This window comes from Gossypium arboreum, chromosome 11 (assembly GCF_025698485.1).
Source record: "Gossypium arboreum isolate Shixiya-1 chromosome 11, ASM2569848v2, whole genome shotgun sequence".
Lineage (NCBI taxonomy): Eukaryota > Viridiplantae > Streptophyta > Magnoliopsida > Malvales > Malvaceae > Gossypium > Gossypium arboreum.
The window spans coordinates 27,421,299-27,439,527 of record NC_069080.1 but is presented as its reverse complement, the minus strand read 5'-3'; the positions used below and the strand labels follow the sequence as shown (position 1 = coordinate 27,439,527).

General features: G+C 29.4%; 1 protein-coding gene across 1 annotated transcript; it reads left to right on the top strand.

Moving 5' to 3' along the window:
• The first annotated feature begins 12,957 nt into the window (after positions 1-12,957).
• LOC128284256 (uncharacterized) lies at positions 12,958-13,791 on the top strand. The gene is made up of 3 exons (XM_053022181.1): positions 12,958-13,223; positions 13,330-13,457; positions 13,548-13,791. Exons 1-3 carry the CDS (start codon positions 13,183-13,185, stop codon positions 13,619-13,621), a joined length of 243 nt encoding a protein of 80 aa, XP_052878141.1. The 5' UTR covers positions 12,958-13,182; the 3' UTR covers positions 13,622-13,791.
• The last annotated feature ends 4,438 nt before the right edge of the window (positions 13,792-18,229 follow it).

Sequence of the window (18,229 nt, the reverse complement as noted above, 5' to 3'; positions counted from 1 at the left end):
AGCCCTATTGTCCTTTGCTTCCACAAAGAATCTCATAAGCTTAAACATATGTTCTTTGACTGCAGTATCGGGTTTCTGCTGAGAGTTCATCAAATTTTTAATTGCGGATTGTCTAGCCAATGCGACTTGGCCTCCAAGCAAATCTTCCAAATTCGTCATGATCTTTTTGGCAATAAAAAAATTCTCGTGTTGCTTTTACAACATATTACTCATGCTCACTAACATATAACATTGAGTAATCGAGTTAGAATTTCTCTAGTAATTTTTCACTTTGGGTTGAGCTTTAAGAGGGCACATTTCGTCAAGAACGAATTTGTGTTTCTCACAGTTGAGAACTATAAGCAAGTTACGTTTTCATTCTCAAAGTTATCCCTATTTAATTTATTCTCAGTAAGAATGCTAATAAGAGGAGTAGGAGATATATTTGAACTAAAAAAAATAAAGATTTCACTAGTTAGTATCTTTGTATTAAGTAAATATTTTTTATTTCAGCAACATATCAAGAATGCAGTATAATGCATGCGTCCTGTATTAAAATCTTGAAAAAAATTCGTTACTACAATCATTCTCACACCCATCAACCATGTCATATTGGGGTCTCATAATTAACTAGCAAGAACTTAGATTTCATCCAATTAGTTCGTAAATCTTAAATCTCAAGACTCTACATGAACTAATGACCGTTTAACATTTGGCCATCATCTTTAGCTTAAATATCATTTTTTGGGAAACTATTTAATAAGAGATAATCTTAAGTGTGTAACCATTGACTCAACACCCATACGAACATGCTTCCATTTGTGAGTCATATTGGGACAATCTCTCTTAAAGTTATGCATGACTAGTTATCCTTAAAAGGAAATCTCATCTTGTGAATCCACATGACAAAGTTTACCTTGAGGTGCGGTCAGGGTAGGAACCGACTTGAAACTTCATCATGTTATCACTTAAGGACCATCAATGGATTCGTAGTTCTTGTTCAAGGACCTTATCCCACTCAATATTTTAAAAACATGTAAGGTTTTTTATCCTAAATTTTAATAATGATCATACAATAGTCCTAGTGGCATTCTTACCTAATCTAAATGACATGTTTCCAATATATGCATGGCATGCTATGTCAATAATATCCATTCACAAGAATCAATCAATCTTAAAACAAACAATTTTTATTCTCCAGGGCTTTACTTTTAAAGGAAAAACTGAAAAAATGAATGCAAACCGTGCACTGGGTAGGGTCCCATGAAAGGGAGGTGAGTTAAATTTAACCGCTTAAAAACCAAGTCTTTCCTAGCCAGAGCCTATCTTAGACATGCAATATCTCATTACCACAATTCTCACAGTTATCGAATAACCTAAAGAAGTGAATACAACAATACAACACATGTATTTTCTCATTACCACACTTCTTATTTTTTAATCGATCAACTATGGATCATCTCATATATATCACAATTATAACATTACATAATATTATAAACAATTATAAAACAAATATATAATGAGATTAGAATAAAATTGCCAGCCAATGTTTCCGTGGTTCTATTTCTAAAAAATAAATGGAAAAATAAAATTATATAATTTTTCACTACAAGGCATTCCTTGGGTCTTCAATTGCCATCGCATCTTTTCCTCGTCATAAACTCCTTTTGAAAAAATTACATTTAAATTCTATGTTCGTTTCCGGTTCACATGAATTCTATGAATTTAAAAAAAAAAAAAAGCCCTACATGGAGATGATAGTCCGTGATCTATCTCCTAAGAACCACAACCTCGGCTAAAAATAATTATATAATAAATATATAATATTGCATCCATTCCCATATATAACTCAAAACATGCATAAGATCTAAAGAATGCCACTTTCTATGTAATCAAATCATTCAAGGAGAAGAGAAATTTATTTTGATTATTTGTTTATACTTATAGGTAGAACACAACCTAGCTTTTGATACCAATTGTTGGAAAAGCGACTTTGGAAAATGCAACGGAAAATAAATTTAGGGAAAAACAAGAGTTTTAATTTTTTTCCAAAACAAGATCTTGGTTGTGATATCTAAAGTAATAAACACTTAATCAAAATTGTATCTTTTCGATTCATATAGGATGAATGCTTCAAACGAGTAATCTTCTCTGCTATCCTCAAGCTCACGTCTACCGAGTGTGGGCTCGCTTCGAATCAGAAATTTTTTCACAAAAATTACCAATGGGGTAATTTTACAATTTCTCTAAACTTTTGAGTCAAGTTGTAAATCAGAAAAATATCTTTATAAAATTTTCTGGATTTATCGTTTTATAGAATTTTCTCTCTACAACTTTCTCTTGAATTCAATTGTATGTAAATAATGACCCAAGGCTCTATTTATATACGGAGAGTTTATAGATTTCAACTATGATTAAACTTAATCACTTTAATATTAAATTAATATAATATTTAGATTAAATTTAATATTAAATCTTATTAAAATAATAGAATATTTATCTTGTAGATAAACATTAAATTAAATTTAATATAAGATAATTACTTTAATATTAAATTAATAAAATACTATTAAGATAAGTATTAAATTAAATTTAATATTAAACTATTAAAATAATATTATTTTTGGAATAATTAATCTAAAATCAAATTCTAATATTATTCCAAAAATAAAATTATTTTAATAGTTTAATATTAAATTTAATTTAATAATTATTTTAATAGTATTTTATTAATTTAACATTAAAATGTTTATATTAATATTAAATTTAATTTACTATTTATCTTGTAGATAAAAATTCTATTATTTTAATAAGATTTAATATTAAATTTAATCTAATATTTATCTTAATAAATATTATATTAATTTAATATTAAAGTAATTAATTTTAATCATAGTTGAAATCTCTAAACTCTCCTTATATAAAGAAAGCCTTAGGTCATTATTTTCACACACTTGAATTCAAGAGAAAGTTGTAGAGAGAAAATTCTCTGAAGAGATTATTCTAGAAAATTTCTAAAGATATTTTTCTGATTTACAACTTAACCTAAAAGTTTATAGTAATTGCAAAATTACCCCACTGGTAATTTTTGTGAAATTTTTTTTTATTCGAAGCAAGCCTACACTCAGTGGATGTGAGCTTGAGGATAGTGGAGAAGACTACTCAGTCGAAGTGCTCATCCTAGACAAATAAAAAAGGTACAAGTTTGATTAAGTGTTTATCACTTTAGACATCATAACCAATATCTTGTTTTGGAAAAAAAATTTAAAACTCTAGTTTTTCCTTCAATTTATTTTTCGTTACATTTTCCAAACTCTATTTTCCAATAGTTGAATGTGATTTGATTGATGTGTGTCTTTGGGGGTTTTCATAATATATTTCCTTCACATTGTGTGGGTCTCAAACATGCAATTCTTAAGAGAGGGAGGAACATTCGGGTTCAAGCGGGAAAGCTTGCCAAGCTTAGGCTCTAAGGATGAAGAAGTATGTGGGTTATATCGCCATAATATGGCCTTGAAAGGTTAGGACTTTATGTTAGTGGAATTCTTTATGTAAAATATTCCTCACCTAGGTGTAAGTAAGTTATAAAGTGGCTTAGCTTGAAACACTTGTATAGGTAATGGGAAACGCCGGTCATTTGAAGTGACAACTATTTGGAAGCATCATTGTTACTTCTCTGATCATCATGCCTATTGTCTTGATCTCGTTTGGATGCATGGCAATCCACGATAGATGTTTAGGAGATATGTCATTTCTTTCAATCGACATTATTGTTGGGTATGTCGATTTGTTTTCCTGCTTATTTTCCTATAAGTAATGTATTGGTCCTAGATTAATCATTTCACAATTTGTATTCTTTGTTGTATTTTCTTTTGTATGGTTACTGTTTGATGTTGATCTTGTAACGACCTGAAAGTTAGTGATACCAGAAACGGTGGTTTTAGAATTTTGTTTTCCAATGATAGAGTCAGTAAATATTATTTATTTATATTTACGAGGGCATTATAGTATTATACAGAAGTTTGGTCTAATAATTTTGGTTATTTGGAAAGTTAGACAAGGTACATGTATATCACTTATAACGTCAGTTATTTTGGAAGTTGATGTATCAAGACCTCATTTCCGTAAATTGGACTAGTAAATATTTTCATTAAATATTTACGGAGTAATGTTAAAAGTGAATTGAATTTCAGTTAGGTAATTTTATCGAATTAGTGCTTAATTAAGGTATAGAGACTAAATCGTAAAAGTGTCAAAAGTTTAATTTCTTTATGCTTTCACTCTTTGGAAATGGAATAAGGATTGAAATGGCAATTTTACCATTTCAATTTGTATTGTGGGCGGTCATAAGGCAAATAAATTATTTATATATGTTATAAAGATTAGAAATAATTAAATATATATGTAATAAAACATAATAAAATAAAATAACATAAAACTAAGTAGTGGAGAATTAAAACAAAACATTTCCTTATTCATTTCACAAACTTTCGATACAAAAATGGGGGAGAAGGATTACTGACCTTAAGTTTTTATGTTTTTGGAATTCCGGGAGTTTAAGCTATTTGACCCATGTCCTATTTTTCAATATTGCTAAAGTTTGAGGATGTTACCATTGTTGAATAATTGGAGTTTTAGGGACCAATTTGATAGATTTTAAGTTTAGCATTGAAAAAAGACTACATTGTAAAGCTAATTGATGATTTTATGCAATAGGGATTAAATTGCATAAATTTCAAAATTTGTGGTAGAAATGAAAAATAGGAAGTTAAATTACGCCTACAGTGAAATTGAAATAAAGATTTGAAGCTTAATTTGAAAGTTATGTTAGTAACGATTTTAGAGACTAAATTGAACAAAATTTAAAAGTTTCATAAATTAGCAATTGCATGTGAAAATAATTTTGTATTGATGATTTGGTGTATTTATGTTAATCCGTAGCTAACGTCGTCCTGGATTCCTTAAAACGAAAAGGAAAAGATAAAGTCATCGACAAATAGCTCGAAAGTTTACGATTTATATTTTTATAACCTAACCCTTTTCAGTTGCTGCATTTATGAACTGCATAGCATGGTAATAACATAAGGTAAGTTGGAAATGATAGAACAAGCTGAATTAAATCGTTTCAAATTTATTTTTGTGATAAAGACTAAATTGAATAGATTTAAAAATATGATATATTGTTATAATTGTGCAACTTAATTCAATTTGTGATGAGTTGTGCTGGAGCATATGTGAATTGATGATTGGTTGATTAAATTATGTTGTGGGATTGAGAAATTGGATATTATAAATTGAAATAAGGATGGATAGAGATATCAAATTATAGATTCAAAGATATAAAATTTGACAGTATAAATGAGTTATGTATTTTGTCATGTAGATAGTCAGATTAATTTGCTTTTAAACTTACATTTGTTGATTCATGCATTACATGATTTATATTATGATTTAAAGTTCTAATATAAGAATACCACTGAGTTATACTCGGCGTACGATTTTGTTTTCCCGTATGAAGGTTAGGTACTTATTGGTTCGATTGTTGACTCAGCATCCTACGGCAATCCCAAACTCAAAATGTTGGTGATGTGTTAGTTTGGTCATGGCATATACCTAAGAGAGAGTTTTATGATTATACACTATTCTATTATGGATTTTGTTGGCATTTTGAAAATCATGAGTGTGTGTGTGTGTGTGTGTGATGGCCACAATCCTTGTTAACAGTATCTTGTTGAATGGTTTAGGCATATATGCTTAAAAGCTTAAATATGAATAGGAAATATGCTATAGAATAGGTTAGGTAAAATAAATAATTATGAAAGAATGAATGGGTAGGCCTAGGTTGAGCTTGAATATTTTGGTAAGTTTGGTACAAGATTGTAGGATTGATTTTGCACCATTATGAGATGCTTGAATGGTTAAAATTGATGTATGATATGTTGTTTGTTTTGGGGTGCCATTTAAAGCATATTGGTAATGGTTTGAATGAGGTAATTTTATTGATATATTATTGAATCATATGTAAGTTTTAAGTAAGTCTCTCTTGAAATTTACTCTCATTTTTTGTTTAGTTAATGGTCATGTTTAATTTAGCTAGTTGATGGTTTTAATGGACTTACTTAAATTCTACCAATCAACTCTCAATTTGGCTATTGTTGATTTTCGGTTTAGGGTGATTAAATCATGTTTGAAAATTTTAGAAGTGTTGGTTATTATGGCTATTGTTCGGACATATTGTGACTAAAATAAGCATGATTGAAATTTAAAAAAATGTTGTTATTGACGTTGTTGTTCATTTGTGTATAAAACATTCAAATTGTTTTAATTATTAACTAATTAATTATGCAAACAGTTTTTATCATTTATGTGGTTAGGGAGCATATTAATGCTGTCCAAGTTGGTGTTTTTGCACACATTTATATTGCCCTGTTTCATATTTCAACATTGTCCACTTTAGAACATATCAATGCTATTCGAATTGGCTTTTTGTACACATTTATGCTGTCCTATTTTACGTTTTAAAACTGTCCAAAATTTAGCAATAAAATGTTGTCTAAATCCGGTTACCAATGTTGTGCAAGGATGGTATTTAAGTGATGGTTTAATTATGTTTCTACAATTGGTCAAAACAATATTTAATTGTTGTCCAAACAAATCTTTAGTTAGTTTGTCCTAAGAAAATTTTGTAAATTATAGGTTTTAAGTAAGTTGTTGCATAATAACAATTGAAGTCATATAGATGATAAAATTTAAGCAATTATCATTTTGGCTTATTGTTTCTGATCCTTGATTGATACCAGGTTAATTTTAGAGCTTTCGTAAGTTCTATATAAACTTAAAATTGATTGAATTGTATGTTGTGTATATATATATATGAACAAAATGATATTGAATTGGTATTTGAACTATGAAATGAAAAATAAATGTTATGTATTTATTTGTAGCACTTTATAGCTCGGATCTGACGACTGGATCAAGTATGGGCTATTACAGATCTTTTATCTCTAGTCTTTCTTCTCTCTAGATGGTTGACGATTCAATGATCGAGGATATTGCAATGGAAGCTAAAGAACTATAATGTACAATGACAACATGTGAGATGGTGGCAATGTTGCAATTACGGTGTCTTCAATTGGCATGTATGAATTTATAGTTCTGTAAAGCATCCATTGTATGAGTGAGGTGATGTAACATCCCAAAAATAAGGTTAGAAGAAATTGGGTTTTGAAACCAAGAGTGGTCATCCCTCAATTTTAAGTTTAGATTTTGGAAATTTTTGACAATTGATTTAATTTGGTTTAGTGGTTAAGTGTTCCGGTTATATGTGTGAGGTTCTAGGTTTGGATCCTATCTCTTGAAATTTTGCTACTTTTGATTAAATCTCTATCTTTAGACATGTGGGTTATAAGTTAAATTCAACCAATTGATGACAAGAATTAGCATGTTGATTCAATGGTTAAGCTTCTATGTACTCTTTGGTTTGGTGTTTGAATTTTTAGGAAAGCAATAGGGAATATTTTATTTTTGAAGTTCTTTGTGTGGTAGTTAGTTTCAGGTGGTTAATTAAACTTCCCAAAAACCTCCCAAAAACCTCCCAAGTTGATGATATTGCTTTATATTCGTTTTACTTTCCATTTCAATTTCTACCATTCCTCCATTCTTTCTTTATTTTTCTTTGTTTGATTCTTATCTTCAAACTACATATCTTTTTGCTATGTTATGTCAATCTAATTTTATACGGGGTCTGACTTCTTCTTTTTAGTTCAATTCGTTGACCAATAAGTTGATTTAAAGTTTTGGTGTCGAAAGTTCTTCGACGTAACTTCAATTCTAGAATGTTAATTTTTAGCGATTTGACTACGAATTAATCGTTTGTTAGGCAATTGTTTGTCGTTTAAGGACGAAAATTTATCCTTGTTGCTCCTGCATCAAATCCATTTTAGGTAGGTATCAAAAACCTCTTCTTCTTCGAATTTTAGTGGTCGAAAAATGCGACTATCAACTACTTCACACGGCTGTGTGGTAGGCCGTATGATAGGTTGTGTGGCAGGCCATGTATCTCACTATTCATGAAAATTAGAGGCACACGGGCTTGGCACACGAGCGTGTGCCCAGGCTATGTGTGATTATGTGTTATGTAGGGCTCACACGTGCCAATGACATGGGTGTTTGTCAAGGTCGTGTAACTCGCTGATTGAGGATTGAGACCATACGGGCGGGTGACACGGGCGTGTGTCAGGGCGGGTGACACACATGGGTGTAGGTTAGACTATGTGGAGGCACACGGGCTAGCTATCCATGTGTGTGAAACTATACAGGTATGTGGACCAATATTTAGAGTTTTTCTCTCGGGCCACAAGCGTCGTTCAACACGAACGCATGCTTACTATAGGGTCCGTATGGTCTGAATTAGGCTATATAACTTGATATCTGATGATGAACAATATGTGATCTATACATGTGTCTGCTATGTTTGAACCTAAGTATGTAGGACCTGCCAGAATGTAATGTGCTATTGTTTAATATGTACGAATTATCCAGGTACAATTTGTATTTTGTTAAGTTTGTTGGTATGCCTTTATATGACTTTGTTGCTTAAGAACATGTGATATTCAAATGTGTTGAATTGATTGGTATTGATTCTAATTTATAACCATGCATGTGACTTCATGGCAAATCTGATATTATTCGTTAAGTTTTGATAAATCTGCTTTATAACGTATAGACTTCCATGCCTACTCACTTTGTTACTGTACGATAGCATGACTTACATTCTTATCACTCTACTTCTATATATTTATGCCATGACACATTGCATGGGACTTAGGATGATATAAAAGGAGGAAGTTTTTGGTAGTTTCATTATCTACATTATCTGGTGGTTTATCCACGTTTCTATTTTGGTAGCTTGGCTGCAATATAGTGGCTTGACCACATGTACCCAATCTAGCAGTTTTAACTGCAAAATTTTGGTGGCACTGTCTATAGTTATCTGTTGGTATGATTTAGCTGGATGAGTTTTGGGGGGAACTCTATTAAAGTGTGTAGCAGAGTTGAGTAGGATGTTTTCTGATAAATCTGCATTTTGATCTGTTTTGAAAAATACCACATCTGCATGAACATACATCTTCTGTGTAGTTCTGTTCAATTTTGCTTTATTCCATTCTCGCTTTCTCTCTCCTGCTCTGCTACATTACTTACGCTCTATACATTACATTACGCTCTGCTGCTTCTGCTCTATTCTGTTCTATTCAGTTTTGCTTTGTTTTGTTCTGCTCTGTCTTGTTCTGATGGGTTTGTGTTGTTTTGTTATATTAGCATGATAGCAACCTCCGTGAAACACTGGTCTATTCCATTCTAGTCTTATACTCGCTATTAAGTTCTCTGTGTTACTCTGATTAATATACTATGTTTTGTTAATTGTAATTGATGTTGCTTATACACTGGGCTTTATAGCTCACTTTTTGATTTTATATTTGTGTGTTCAAGTAAGTCTCTGACTTAGGACTGGATGCCCTGTGGGAGCTCGGATTGTTTTGCAATAATATAAAAATACTTTTAATCTTTTGAGTTTGTTGTGTGTTTCTAAGCTCATCTTGGTTTTTGCTAAATTCATCAATAGTTGATAATTTTTAATGTGACACTACAAAACCACTCAAGTTGATAAAATGGATTTTGGTTTTCAACATTAAACTCCAAAAAGATTTTCTGCCACGAATCAAGTAAAGTTTTGAATATTTTCTAGATGATTACTGAAATCAGTTTCAATACGTTGGTGTAACTCGTCCAGATTCGGCTTAAACTTCTAGGCCAGGTTTGGAGTATTATAGGTGACATGTAATATCCCTAACCCGGGTCAACTACATTCTCAATAAGGCGATGCTACATCCTATACCTAAATGCACCATGATGCCTCATCAATAATCTTTTCACCTAAATTGTGAACTATTGTAGTTTTAAACCTGAGGTTGACTTAATCGAACATTTCAATTTATGAAAACTAGGCTTGAGGTATCCGTACCCTTGTAATGACTAATGATTTATGAAAACATTTCAATTTATAATTCTAAATGTGAGCATAATAAAGGATAAAAATTACAATTTATAATAATTAATAAGAAAATGTAGCTAGACAAACCTTTTAAGTAGACCTGCTAATGGGTCGGGCCACCCGGCCCTGCCCGAAGGCCCGCCCGAAATGTGAGAGGGTTTGAGCAAAAATATAAGCCCAAAAAATAGGCTTGGATAAAAAAAATAAGACCCATTTAAAAAATAGGTCGAGCCTCAGGTAAGGCATTTTTGGCCAGGATTCGGCCCGGCCCAAGTTCACTAAAAGACAAAAAAATCTGCATTTTTTGTTTTGTTTTTTAATGTTATTTTCTTGTTGTTTTATCACTATTTTGCTACCATTTTACTATTATGTTGCTATTATTTTGTTGTTATTGTTTGGATATTGTATAAAACTTATTTTATTGTTAATTTTGTTATTATTTTAAATGCATTTGTTAATTTTATTATTATTTTAGAAGCATTTGATTGTTAAATTGTATTTATTTTAGTGTTATTTAAGTCTACATAATTTTTAAAATTTATTTTCAATTTATTAGGAAATATTTATTTTGATGTTTCTAGTATTTTGATATATTATATATATTTAAAATTATATAAAAATAATATAAAAATTAATACTGGGCGGGCAGTGGGTCCCGATTTTAGCATTTTATCTGGTCGAGGCTTGGGCAAAATTTTAGGCTCATTTTTCGGGCTCGGCCCGACCCGAGCCCAATAAATAAGTCTAAATTTTTAGTTGAGTCCGGCCCAAACTCGACTCAGCTCGACCCATGAACATCTCTACTTTTAAAGCATTCGTAGTACCGATTATATAGTCATTCAAACATATAACTTTTAAAGTAGATTTGAATTTATATGAGGAACGCGTTACATATATGCCAAGCCATAATTAGTATGGCAAAGTATGTATTTCATTTTCACCTAATCATCGGCTTTTCATTATCTTTTGGGTTTGGATCATTTGATTACTTTTTTATCTATTAAAATCCAATGCATATTTAATTATCATTTACAAAAGTTAATTTTCACATTGAATATATAGTCCTATACAATTAAATGGTAATGATCATGGATATTAATAGATGAAAAAGTAGAGTGAATCTTAACCCTTATCTTTTAAGGGCATTAACTTTTCAGGTTCAAAATTGCAGTCTGGTATTTCAATGTTTTACCTATTCATTTTATTAATTCTTATAAATAAATAAATAAACTATAAAATGGTCATTAAATTATTGCTTTCGTTTTATTTTAGTCATTGAATTATTAATTTTTTAACTTAGCTATTAAATTTTTAAAATCAAATATTTTGGTCACTCGAGTTGATTTGGACTTTTTTATTGGTCTAATAACAATTTTAGCCCTTCAATGTTTACACATTATATCAATTTGAACCTAAATATAAAATATTCAATAAATTTAGACATAAAAGTTTACAAAATTTGTCATTTTAGTTTGATTCTAAAAATTCACATAACTTTATCCTTAACTAAACAATCCATTTTCCATAATTTTATCTTCTATTTTGAAGTTGAAAATGGTAACTTGAGCTAACTTTTTTTCTATTTCGAGTATTGAATTGTTATTTAGTAATTTTTTTTATTATTATAAGTTTGCTGGCTGTCTATTGCAACCTCCGCCAAAGATTTATAATCAACTTGGCTTCATCAATTGTAATGTTTTAAATATCATACTATATGGTTTCCTTTTCATTCCTATTTTCCATTTTCTATGTGTTGAGTTGGTAAACAAAGTGTATAAAAGTCTATGTCAAAGACGATATTATAAATTTTAAATTTTATATTGGAGTAGGATAAAATTATAAAATTTTAAATCCTAAAGCTAAATCTTTTGTGTTAAGAAGTTTAAATTATTGATTTTTTGTAAAGGGCAAAAATTAATTTGTTGAATTTTTTAGAATTAAAATTAAAGTGACAAATTTTGTAAATTTTGAGGGTTAAATTTATTTTAGAATTCAAACTAAAATGAAAAACTTTGTAAATATTGAGGCTAAATATGTTGATTGTTTTATATTTAGAATTAAATTGATATAATGTGTAAATATTAGAGGCTAAATTTTTATCGGATCAATAAAAAACCTAAATCAACTAGTGACCAAAATATTTGATTTTAAAAAATTTAGTGAATAAATCAAAAAATTAATAATTCAATTATCAAAAAAGAAGTAAGACAATAATTGTTTAACAAAAAATATAGCATCAAATCTAGGAGAAAGGATTGTATGAAACAGTGACGCCATGTCATCTGTATCCCTTTCCAATAGTTTTATGCCACATCAGTATTCTTATCCTGAATTTCAGTATTTTAATTTAAATTTTATTTTTTCCGGATAAAATCCTAAAATTTAAGATAAAATCCTAAAATTCAGAATAAAAATACTAATGTGACATAAAATTATTAGAAAAAGAAACAGACGAAGTGTCGTCATTATTTCATCCAATCATTTTTCTAAATCTAGACTGATTCTAAATCTAGACTGATTGTAGGCAACGCGGGCCTTGGCGTACCGTATGGACAGTGCCAAGAACCGACTCATATGCTAGCGCCGCATTTGGGTAGGATCTTTTGCTCATTATGCCGCTCAGCACTGCCTGTTAAAGGTCAGGTGTTTCTAAGCATTTCATTGGCCCTCGTCACTCGTGAGCATTACAATAGCTCTGGTATCCTTATCCACAAAGCAAGCTTAGCCTAAGGAAGGGTGACAGAACTCACCATCACCGGCATGCAAAGCTAAAAGTCCTCCACGTAACAATCATCTCTACAAGAGCTCAACACGTTTCCATCAACATCCCCGCGTGTCGTTAGCAAGAAAAGAGATCTCTGGTATGTTTTGTAGTAAGGCCAGATCTAAAACTAATAAATCGGCCTTAATCTCGGTCTTTTAGCTTCTAATGCTATTTATTTATTGGCCTAATCACTTCTTTTATAAACTGTATATATTGATTGATCATCACGAAGTTGGAAGAAGGCGAAATGAATCAAGCAATTCGATCGGTTCGAGCTTAGTCTCCAGCAATTTTCTCTCTGCAATCTTTATTATTGTACAGAAGTTCAACGACCAACTTTAGGAGTATCACAAGTTCAGGCAGTCGTCCAGAAACTCCACGAAACATGGACCAGAAATCAGAAAACAGTCCAAAGGCAATGACTGGGTTGGTAGCACCGAAAACAATATTGGACAAACACAGCTTTTATGTTGTTTTGTTTCCTTGTCTTTTGTCTGAATTGGTTCAATGTTGAATTTGGATTGAATTTAAGGGATGTGATGTCTCATTCATTTGGGGATGGATATTCCACGAGATCAGATGACGAAGGGTTTGGAGGGACTATTGGAGGGAGTCAGTCTAGTTTGCAAATGGACAAAGAGATTCATGAAAATCATCCAGGTATGTTCATATTAATATAAGGGGAGGTTGTATTTTCTTTTTCTTGAAAACTTGAGTAACTTTTGGTTTTTGTGCGTGCATGAATGAAAGCTTATGACAAGAATCAGGGGAGTGAAGTGAAGGAGAAGGAAAAAGCCAGGCACCAAACTAAGGCTTTCAGTTAACTGGAACGATTTACAACTTTACAACTTTAGTAGATCTGTTTTCACATCATTAGTCTCTCTATGTAACTATGAGAGCTGTTTTTTCATCTTTTTATTAACTGATGTGTAATAATGTTCCTTGGCGATGCATCTTTAACTTCGTTTGATGTTCTGAATTTCGATCCACTAAATGTCTTTTCCACCTTTATATAGTTGATTGCTTTCTTCACTCCATATATAAATAAAAGTAGCACCATATTCTTAAAAAAAGAGAGAGAGAGAGAGAGAGAGAGAGAGAATAAGAAATCGACGATATATGGCCACAAAATGAAGCAAAAAAATAAAAATAAAATTAAAGAAAAAGGAAGCCACACTATGCAGGTAGGTTTTAAGTCTGACTTCGGTTTTACAGTAATAGAGCATCGACAGATTCCGTTGATACCAAACTAAAGGATGCATGTGCTGAACCCTTAAATATTGTTATTCTTACACTAACAAACCAAGAAATAGCATATTCCAACCACAAAAATCCAACATTTAAAAAAAAAAAAAAAGAATGATGAAAGAGTCGGGTATACCTTGAAGAATTGCTCTGCAATTTCGATGTACAAGGTCGTCTGAAAGTTTCAAAATGGCAGCAGCAGCTGGAAGCTTGAATATAAGCTTCCATTACTTCACTCCTACTTGGGTAGATAAAAATGAATTAATAAGAGTGAAATTGTATTTTCTCATCTCCAAATGTTTGGGATTGCTTCTGCAGTGCAAAAGTGCTTTTCCCACCTCAACTGCAATCCCAAATGGGCTCATAAAAATACGGTAGATTTTTAGTTTTCTTTGTCAAAAATTGTGATCAAAATTAAAATATTCTTTTAGACATGATAATAAAATAAAAATTATGTTATTTAAATAAATTAATATAATGATAACTACAGTATAAATAATTTAATAAAATAACATATAAAATGAAAATTAATCTAATCTAATATATATTCTATACCTAAGTTTTTAACCAAAAAGGGAAGTTGACTTTGTTGGACACGAGGAAATGCAAATTTAAGGAAATTTAATGGTTTTCTAAAGATAATGTAACTTATTTTTTTAGAAGTTAACAAAGCTTTGTCTCATGATTAAATGATGATTAAAGTAATTCGAAATTAGGTTACACTTATAGGTAAATATTTTGACTATTAAACCGACACACAGATTTATTATGTACCATAAATCGGGCTAGATTCGAGTTGGGTCAAAAAAAAATTTAGACTTATTTTCTAAGCTCGATTTGAAAAATAGACCTCAAATTTTGTCCAAGTCCGGTCCAAATAAAAATGTTAAAACCTAAGTTCAACCCGACCCGCATGTACTATTTTTATATAAAAATATATTTAAAAAATATAACACATTAAATACACTAAAGCATTAAAATAAATGTTTCAAAACATCTGAAAAAATTTAAAATATATATACTTAAATAACAATAAGATAAATGCAACTTAAAAAATAAATACATCTAAAATAGTAGTAAAATTAATAATAAAATAAGAGTTATATAGCATCCAAATAATAATAACAAAATAGTAGCAAAATGATAAGAAAACAATTAAAAAACCAGTGACAAAACAGTAAAAAAATAACAACAATTTTTTTTTGCAAATTTGGGTCAGACAGATCCCAAGCCAAAAAATGCTCCTCTAATATTGAAAGCGTCATATTTGATGAGGTCTACCGAAGGACAAAATCGATATTTAAGGGACGATACTCTCATCTGGCTGGATTGACGATTTTTCGCTTAATTTTTATCCAAAATTCTTGCAATTGTATGTTCTAGTTAAAAGTCAACCGTGTTATGTTCTTTGATAAAAATATCACTCCGTTCTTGATGTCATGCATTTCATCGTCGTAATAAATAATAACATTAATTTGTCCAGTCATTTTTAACCAAATAACTTGTTCCACATGTTCGAAACAAAAAACATTATGCCGTAAAATAATGTTATAACTAAATATGAACAACAAAAATCAATGCTTACTTTATGCAAATAGGGTGGTTCCTCTAACTTATGTCTTGTGTGAGAATTTCTCTTCTTCTGATCTTATAATTTTCTTTGCTTGTAAATGGCTTATGCCACTCGATGTTGAAATAGGTTGCACTTATAGACTAACTGTGACTCGTAGTTCATTCTGAAAATTTTTCCCGCTTAGTGGGGGGTTGAATTTGTAGAGAGAAAACACTCCAAGCAAGATGCGCTATCAGCAAAAGCACTAAAAGCATGTCCTGCTTGGAGCATTTTCTCACTATAAATTTTTAACTACATCTTTTCTCCAAAAAACCCATCATATATCTCAGGATTCTTATGATAGATTTTCTAAACCCATCCCATCGAAAATAATACACTGAGATGAATAATTTATTAAAAAGGTGAAACAAATTAATAATTATATTTCTTCCCAATCGAGTACTCCGAGTTTCGATGACGAATCGAATTGCAAAATGCAATTCGAATATATGATTGGTGTAAATACAATGTTTTTAAATTTTGAATTCAATAATTATTATTTAACATTTTAAAAATTAAAAAAAAATAGTAAACTTCAAAAATGTAAACCAAAGTATAACAAAACCCTACTTTATAAACCCTAACCTTAAAAAACAAAATCATACTTAAAAAAATAAAACCCTAAACCCCAAAAAAATAGGAAAAAACTCTTCTAGTTAGAAGCCTTTTCTGGTGACTTGGCAGAAAATGCATTTAGCTAGAAGCATTTTCGTAAAAACAACCTATTCCTGTAATTTTTCTAAAAATCAACCTATTCAAGTATTTTTTTAAATTTTTTGGGCAGTTTTGAGTAGATTATTCGTGTTAACCCACTGGTAAAATGATAATTATGTATTCCTTGTAAAAAATTTGCCATTTGGGGATGGGGAAATAGCATTAAAGACCCCTCCGCATTTTTCCTATTTGCATAGTAAATGTTTGCAAAGTAAAATACCAACTTTTAATTTATTTTTTAAAAGAATTAACTAAATTGACTTAAATGCGAATTTCAGTCCTCAAGATACAATTAAATTTATTAATTTAAAATTGGTAACAAAAATAACCTTCATAATTATATTTTCCACTTTTTATTCAATGCATACAATTAACAGATTTTATTTTGCTAATCTTTATAGTATTACATTATAAAATTCAATTGCTGCAAAAATATATTTGACTAAATATAAGTTAATTTTATTAATTTCTCATCCTTGTTTTTAATATTTCTCTAAAATATCATACTAATGATGGATTTCAAAATTGTTATCCAATTTAAATTAATTGTTATCTAATTTAACCAAGTCAAAATAATTATCATTTCCTATGTAGATTATCATCAACAAATACCATCATTTATTATTGCATCCTCAAACATTCATTATTCTTTTGTATGAATTTTTATTAAGCTGCATATTATGATTTATAAACTTGTTTTGTTTTTTATCTCAGCAACAACACATCTATACAATAATGTATAATAGTTTGGAGGAATTTGAATTTGCCGCTTGCTTATTATACTTCATTTCGCATTTCAAGGTTAGTTAGCAATATAAAAACAATAATATATATAATAATCGTGTAAAAACAATAATATATATAATAATCGTGTAAAAACTCTCAAACTTTTAAAAAAAAATTAAGTCTTCTTTTTTTTGCATTCAATTGAGTATTTGAACTTTAAAAATACATCAAAAAGTTTTCAAACTTCTTTTAAAAAATTTAAACCCATGCTTTTTATTCACTTAATTGGGTACTTAAACTTTTAAAATGTATCAAAAGAGCCTCAAAATTTTTCATAAAAGCAATTAAGCCCTTCGCCTTATTAAAATTAGAAAAAATATAAATTTTAATAAAAATATAAAAATTTTAAATTGTTATTAAAAATAGATTTTTTATAAAATCGTAAAAATTATAAAATTTTATAAAACCATAAAAAAATTAACCACCCCATTTTTTTTAATTAAAGTCATCATGTGTCACAATATAGCAAGACATGTGGCGAAAAATGATAAAATAAAAATAAAAAATAAAAGTTATAGAAAAATTATAAAATAGTTTTTTGATACGATAATTTTATAATTTTTACTTAAATTTATATTTCTTTACATTTTGTAAAATTTTCTTACAATTTTATAAAATTTTATAATTTTATAATTTTTAAATTTTTACTATTTTTATAAAATTTGCAATTTTATATTTTTAAAATTTCTATATATTTTTAAATTTTTATACTTTTTAATATTTGAAAATTTTATTAAAATTTAATAATATTTATAGCTTTTATTTATTTTAATTTTTATAATTATTTTCTAATTTTTAATAAAACAAGAGCTTAATTTTTTTTAAAGTTTGAGGTCTTTTTGATGAATTTTGAAAGTTCAAATACCCAATTGAGTGTAAAAAAAAAGTAAGGGCTTAATTGCTTTTTTTAAAAAGGTTTGAAGGTTTTTTTTATGCATTTTGAAAGTTCAGAATACCCAAATGAGTGCAAAAAAAAAAAGGAGCTTAATTTTTTAAAAAAAAATTGAGGACTTTTTACACATTTAAGCTTATATTTTAATAATTAAGTACAATTGACTTGCATTGCACGAGAAAG